General features: G+C 39.8%; 1 protein-coding gene across 5 annotated transcripts in view; it reads right to left on the bottom strand.

Moving 5' to 3' along the window:
• Positions 1–1,426: 1,426 nt before the first annotated feature.
• The window catches only part of LOC114941714 (discoidin domain-containing receptor 2), a 146,330-nt gene continuing 140,025 nt past the window's right edge, over positions 1,427–7,731 (bottom strand). For 4 of the 5 annotated variants that reach the window (XM_085487072.1, XM_085487068.1, XM_085487069.1 and 1 more), the window contains one exon: positions 1,427–7,355. In XM_085487072.1, coding sequence (XP_085343198.1) covers positions 7,188–7,355 — 168 coding nt within the window. In that variant the 3' untranslated portion in view covers positions 1,427–7,187. The remainder of the gene's footprint in view (positions 7,356–7,731) is intronic. The other variant, XM_085487070.1, reaches the window with a different exon arrangement.

The following is a 7,731-nucleotide window of genomic DNA, read 5'->3' as shown; positions in this document are numbered from 1 at the left end:
ATTGACTCAAATTACTCAAAAGAATGAAAATAATAGGATATGTAAAACGATCCGACGAATAGTCTTACAAAATGGTATTAAGAAATGATATAAACTATAGACGAAGAAATACATCAGTAAAGTGGTGCTTTTATGCGTCTAAGCTTTAAAACGCGCGACTGGCTAGACAAAATACGAATTCACTGAAAAGAGAGTGTATACATAAAGAGAAAAGAGAAGAAGAAGAAGAGAGGCACGAGCCTCTTTCTTGATTTTACATTACGTTTTCTCGAAAGAAAATGGTTGAACGAGTGAGGGAAAGAAGCGAGAGAGGTTGGAGGATGAAGCGTAAAGCAGCATGTCGAGGGCAAATTAAAGAGAAGCTCGCGAAAAAAAAGGGAGAAAGAGGGAAGGCTGTGGAATGGAAGGGACAGAGCGCCTCACCCTCGAGTCATTAAAAACGCGGTCGTCGTTCTGGCCATTAGAATGACAAATGACATCGTTGACGGTGCCAAATTAGTACGATGAAAGAACGACAGACACTGCAAAAGCCCAGCATGACGTAACTTGTACGTGGATACGTCAGATAGTTTGTAAAATCTCTAGAACGAAGATTTACCGTCCGCATATATTTGCATGTAATCGCTATTAAAAGGCAGTCATTACTTACATAAACTTTAATTTGATATCCTCGACTAAATTTTATTACTATTAATATTGAAGTAAGATAAGACTGATGTTAATCAATTTACAATTTAATTAAACTGTCAAAAAAAATAGAAGCTGAATTTTTTACATGAATTATTAATTTGCTGATGTATAGTAATTTTTAATATAAAATTTATCTTCTTATATATAATTATATTAAAAGAAAATTGATAAAAGTTAAATTAATTTATATTTGCTAGAACAAGAATTGATCGGTAAGAGAAATAATATATAGCACTTTGAAATACATCGATTTTTTTTTATCAATTAAGTATGCATATTTTCAGAATATTTGATAAAAACATAAATCAATTTACTGAATAGTTAATCAACAGATCCCAGTTGGCTTCAAGCATCCAATGTTTCGTACTTTCCATGTGTATTCATTCATTAAGATTAAAGAGTATTTATAGAATCTCTAGAGATTCTCAATTAAACATAGCCATTGGATTATTCCGCAATTACCTGGATAATTGGCTCTCGACGAATCCGCTGCAGTCTGAAAATTCTGTATTGCATTTATATATCGATAACGCAATGTATAGAAATTAAAATTATTATTAAAATTATTATCATCGCAAGTTAACATATGACAGGTATGCCATTTTTTTCGAAGAAGCAACACAAATGGAATTGTAGAAATCATATTAAAAAAAAAAACAGATATTCTATGAAATAAGATAAAAAAAATATAAGCTGATTATGTCACAAGGTAGTGAAAAAAATATCAGTAAAATCATTTTCGCTTCGCTAAAAGTTTTATTTCATTCGTCGACCAGTCTGATGTATTTGTGTGTATGACTCTGTGTATGCATATGCTTGTGTGTATGTTTTTGCGTTTGTGTTCTGTATGCGTTTACATTACACCTCGATACTCGTAGTTGCCTACGTCGCAATTAATACAATATATAATAATATGTATAGTTTTGTTTTTATCTATCTCGATAGCATACAAAAGGATACAGGCACACAAATATCAAATATGCATCCGGTACTCGTTATGCTATTGATCAATATAATTACACTCACAATGTGTGATACCTCCATTCGCTCTCTCCCTTTCTCTCTTTCTTTCTCATTCACTCTCTCTCTTATTCTCGTCGGTTTTACGCTGTATAATACAGATATATACAAATGGTCGCACTTCCCGCGCTCTTCATCGCGGGTGTATTTATAATACGTTTACACATAATGTATATATAAATTACAGACGCTATATACATCGAGAGATTATGCGGCGCGTTAATATCTTTCGGGATGATGGAAAGTTTCCTATTATCGCTCGTGCTAAATCTATATTGATAAACCATCGTCGTTGTCGTCTCGTCGTACCTGCTCACCGCGTTTTCTTCGACTTTCTACGTACAAGTACACGTAAAGCCCAGCATGTAAGCAAGACATTGCACGCGATCGATCTTACGTACAACGGTTTCCGCTCTCGTCGAGTCTCTCGCGCGGAAATCATGAACGAATCTATCATATTGTACAATCGCAATTCGTACAAAAGTCAAATTGCATTTTTATATAAATATAAATCGCGATATAAAAAATAACGCGTCCTAATCATCTTGTGCGTTCAACAAATTTAGTCCTCATCGTTATCATATGTACAATTCGAGAAAATCATTATTATATTAATTAACATCAATTTACGTATCATAAAAAATTACTCGCCGTCCGTTTAATCGAGGAGAATCGCGTAGATAAATTCCCGTACGGGTTTTTTTTTTTTTCCCGGTTGTAATCGATATTACTAACTGCGATGCACCCGCGAACGCGAATAATGCAGTTCCACAAGGTCAATCGATCAAGCGACCTCAGAGTTCGGTCTTTCTTTTTTTTTTTTTTTTTTATTACGACTCCCTCGTAGAATCGCGCGTATGTACGCATACGCATTTACGTGTCGTCGTATAAAAGATGGGCCAGTTTCCCCCTTTTCTGTGTCTGTTCTGCTCCCCTCCGCGTCCAACCGGAGCTTCTTCCTGCATTTCTCATGTCAGATAGAAAAAGGGTTGCATGCGTGATTTATGCCCGGGACTTTTCCCCCGGTTTTGCACCGGCTGCTATTTCTCCGCACACGTTGCATACGTACCGATGCAGAACCGATCGTGTCGTATCTCGGTTATATCGGTAGACCAAGCCCGCGTATCGTTGTATCGTTTACGAGATATGGCGGCCGGAAGAAAACTTACGACCTGGAGCGAGAAGAGAGAGAGAGAGAGAGAGTTGTGGGCAAGAAACTCGTATGATGTTCCAAGACAGTTTCATCTTGTTCCGATATTGCGAAATAAGAATTAGGACGCGCTTCGAGATTATTAACGTTTCTCGCTGCCGAGAGAGAATAATTCAAAATTACGACTACGTCCAATCTGATTCCTCGAGGAGGTAGATAATGGCATCCGGTTCTGTTCGAACTAGTTCTTGTTAACGGTTCGGCCATTCGCGCAGCTACTAGATGCCATTATTTACGTCTTCAAGGGGTCTTTGTACGTCGGAGGTATATATTCGCGAACGCTCTCGGACGATCTGCACGCATTGTCTGCCGCAGTCGCTATATTCTCACCGTTTACAGTTGCTTTAGATCGGAGTACGGAGAGAAGCGTCGGAGTGCTGGAAAGGAGAAATTTATTTTTATCGTGGAATTTCTAATTTCTTTAAAAAGGAGGAAACTGGCGAGAGATTAATTTCGAGTGTGTGCGACACAGCGATGCACGCGTGAAATAAAAAATTGAAAAAATATATATAAAACGATAATGAGAAGATGTAAACAGACACGTGGCGAGGAAATTTATTCGGATATGATTTCGAAGAACGATCGCGTCACAACAGGGGAATATTAATTGGCGCAGTTGGCGCAGTTTGCGGTTTCGCGGTATAAAAGGAGACATGTATAAAATATCGCATTACAAAGTACGACGTGAGCAGGTACGAGATCCTCTTCCTTCGTAATCTTTATCGTTCTTCCCTTTTGGTCGGGCAGGAAGGAGAGAATGTTCCTTAACTCGCGCGCGCAAGTTTTCTCTTCTCTCTCTCTCTCTCTCTTTTTTTTTTTTTTTAGTATAAACTAACTTTCCGCTATATCTCGCTATCCTTCTCTCGCTCTTACGGATTTAACTCACTTCTGACATGTGTCGCGCGCACGTGCACGCTCACGCTCGCTTGAGACAAATTGACGATTATTGCCAGGAGCGGGACTGTCAACGGCCTGAAAGTGCGGGAAGTTCATGGTATAGAGGTACTCGAATTTTCCGCGTCGTGGTAACGTTAGCGAATCGATCACCGGTGCCGCTGAGCGAGAAAATGATCGAGAAACGTCGACCAAGAGGAAACTCGTGCCGATCGTCTTTCGACGTTAAAAGCGGCGAAGATCGAGCTCTCGCGAATCGTGAAGGCGATGATTTTTGCCGTCAGTCCGTAGCTCTGTAACGATAACCGCTTGTACGTGATATCTCCCGTCCCTTAAAAAACGACGATTATTATTGCGACGAAATTTTTATTTGCTCGGTGCCTCCCAACTTAAGGCGCTTGAAGAAAGTGTGTATTTATATATATATATATATGTGTGTGTACATGTGTGTGTCTGTGTACGAGGTCCCTAACGGTTAATATTTACACTCGAAAAGCGTTCAAAGCTGTCACTCTTAATTTTTGTCCTTTATAATTTTAACATCCTACAGTGGCGACGATATCGATTAAACACTAAATATAACATAGCAATGTTCCAATCGTTGTAGATGCTATACGCGTCGCTCCTGCCGCGAAAAGGGCGCGACCTGCGCTGCGGAACGCTCGATTAAATTTCTCCTCGACGAGAGCCAGACTGTCTCGCGCTTAATCGAAAAACCGATACCGCGCGCGAACACAGAGCGCTCGTGTGCAGTTATCCGGATAAAAATAGCGGAATGTCAATCAGCATCGCGCTCGATCCCGGGATACGCGGCGCGATTTGCGAGAGACGCACGTTGCCGAAGAGATTGCTGCCGGGTCCGATGAAATGTGAGAGAAAAATTGAGCGTAATAGATTATACGATCCGTAATCAAGGAAAGTGCAGCGGTCAATAAACGAACCAAATAATCGTACGGTGGAGGGGAAAAGCATTATTTAAACGGCTCGCGGTATAAAAGCGCCGTACGAGTCTTAAATTTCGTGCCACGTTCCACGTCAGATATTTAAACCGGTAATAAATTTTGCACTGTACGTACATATATATATATATATATATATATATATATACATGCACACAGGTGCATCGGCGTTCGTCGACCTAGGAGAAGGGAGTCGCTGCACTTTACGGCTGCTCTTTCAGGGCGAAATTCAAGGGAGAGTTCCGCCGCGCAAGACATGCTTAAGCATATAACGTGCCTACATATATAAACATATATAATATGTATAATATTTATATATGTGTATATGTGTGTTATTCGCGAGAGCCGGGCTCTTTTTTCTTTTTTTTTTTTTTTTTCATTATATCACAATGTGGTCGAGGGTCTCTCATCTTCGCGCACCCGATATCTCGAGTTTCTTTTATACGTTTTTCCTCAGTTACGTACACATGTAGTTATTGTTGTCTCATCCCTGTATTGTCGATTCCTTAAGCTGGTAAATTCTCGATTTTCCTCGTTGCATGAAGGCGATGTCGGTAGAGATAGAGAAATAAAGTTGGGCTTATACAATCTATATTATATGTGAAAAATTCGTCGTCGTACGAGATAATATGTATATTTTACCTTTCTGTATATATATATCTATATATATATATATTCACTTTTTTCGTATGTATATATATGTATATATAAATTAAAGATTCGTCACGCGGGATGACGCTGTAAAGCGACAATAAATAATACGACGTGCGCGCGCGTCAAAGAATACTGAATTATTTATGTGAGGCGGGATCGAAGCTCGCTACCGTTCGCTCTTTTCAAATATCGTCACGTCGATCTTTCGTGTCGCGCTGCTTTTTTCCCTTCGATGTCAAGCGTCCCCACTCTCCCGTTGACGTTTCATTCGAGAACGCGCGAATAATTGAAACGCCCGCTTATTCCATCAAGCTGATAATTAATTATCTCTTCGAGCCGACGTAACGATCGCGCCATCGGATAAATATCTCATCTGTGACCCGGTCGCTTTTTTTATCTCTCTTCCCCACTGATAGTTGCCGCCAGGTTTCACCTCTGGATCGATAGCGAGCTCGATCCTTGTTGCACATGCGCGCCGAACAGACCGAATCATTAACGCGACTCTTCCTGAAAATTCGTCCGAACGTGTGTTGACATGTGTGTATGTATGTGTGTGTGTGTGTATATATATATGTTCTTCGTATAGCGATTACGCATCGTTTGCGTCTGTGCCATCTTTGAAAGATTGACGGACGGAAGTGGCATTTCGCAACGTTACACCTCGTTCGCGAGATCCCACTTCGGGTGGAAGAAGAGGAAACTTGGCAGTGAGTGCTGAAAAGATGCTGAGACTTGACTTTCGAGACGCGAGTGAAAAACCGAAAATACATCACGCGGTTTCTCGCGACGATTTTCGTTTCGGAAATTTTGCGGGACGAATCTCGGGAAGAGTCATATATATGCATACGACGAGGTCGCTTTTATCATTGAACTGATATGCCGAATTTAATTATTAAGTCGATACAGGAAGTAGATCGCGAGTCTCCCTAGAAAAGACCTCGAGGTCGCACGATATAGTATGTCCGAAAATTCGTCGATGGCAGTGTTTGTCAAGAAGGAGTTTTCTTTCGCGATGAAGGAGCGACCGCGCCGCGATCGCGTCGTTCTTTCTCTCTCTCGCAATGAGCTATAAATCCGGAGGAAAAAATATCGTCGTTGTAACAAGCAGGATTACGACCCCGTTTCGCCGCGCGGTCGCTCATAGCGTTTATACTCCGAACTGTACAACGCGTTACTTTTACCACCGGTCTTTACCCTCGAGAATTAACAACGCGCGTGTTCTCACGATATCCTCAAAGCACTGGATCTATTTTACACTCTGCTCCGTGTTTGCGTTCCTTCTCTCCGACGCGCTTAAAAATGGTGAGAAACACAGATGGAATAAAGTACGCGGAGCAGAACATAAATTTACCAAATTTGAGATCCTCGTGAATATAGAAATTAATTTCGGAAAAATCTTCTCACGCAAGAAAAGCGTATCGTCAATTTTGATATCTATTAATAATTATTCACACGCATATACGAGATAATTAATATTAAAAAGTAAGACAAGAATGTATAACATTAATCATAAGCGTATTTTTTATCGGTGCGATAATAATATAATAAATTAAGAATATATTATAAATTGTAGACGCACTAGCATATGTGTATGAAAAAAAATTAATAAATGATATTCGTTGGCCTCGCAAGAAAATAAAACAGAAATCTTTATTGGATCAGTGCCAGAGGATTCATTCGATCACGCGATTTCGCTGCTCGCGGTAACGAAGAATCCATCATACCTTCGATTTCCATTCGCATTGAATATTCCGCATTCCTTACGCGTATCTGTGCAAGGAGTGCTCTCGGCGTTTACTACCTCTGCGCTCACGCTCGCAAACTGGTTCCGGACTCGGTGGATTCGAGTACGTCAAATTGCTGGAGCCTCGAAGGGGTGGTACACTCATAGGGGGCGGGGGCGGCGGAAAAAAGCTCTGCAAGCACGCCTAATGCATCGGAAAAGTACATGAAAACGTTGAAGCCTTCGTGTGTTCGTCGTTTCGTATAATTTGAGATAAAACTATTTTTGACTCAAAAGCAAACAAAATGTTCTCATTTACGCAATATTTAATTAAATTTTTTAATAATTATGTGGAGGATAATATAAATGTTATTTATATTTTTTTAGCAAAAATTTAAAAATTGAATTTAATTTTGAGGGAAGAGAGTCAAGCACGGATGTCAGTGCATCAGTTTGAAGAAGGAATTAATTTTTCGTTCAAATTGATTCATTGTGCACAGAAAATTAAATTTTTTTTTGGTACGATACCAAATAATCAATAAATTTCTAATTCGAGATTTTATTAAATCTTTCTGTCCTTT

Source organism: Nylanderia fulva, unplaced genomic scaffold, assembly GCF_048542155.1.
Source record: "Nylanderia fulva isolate GAGA-0341 unplaced genomic scaffold, ASM4854215v1 Scaffold5, whole genome shotgun sequence".
NCBI lineage: Eukaryota > Metazoa > Arthropoda > Insecta > Hymenoptera > Formicidae > Nylanderia > Nylanderia fulva.
The sequence above is the reverse complement of the archived record's forward strand: the minus strand, read 5'-3'. Positions and strand labels throughout refer to the sequence as shown.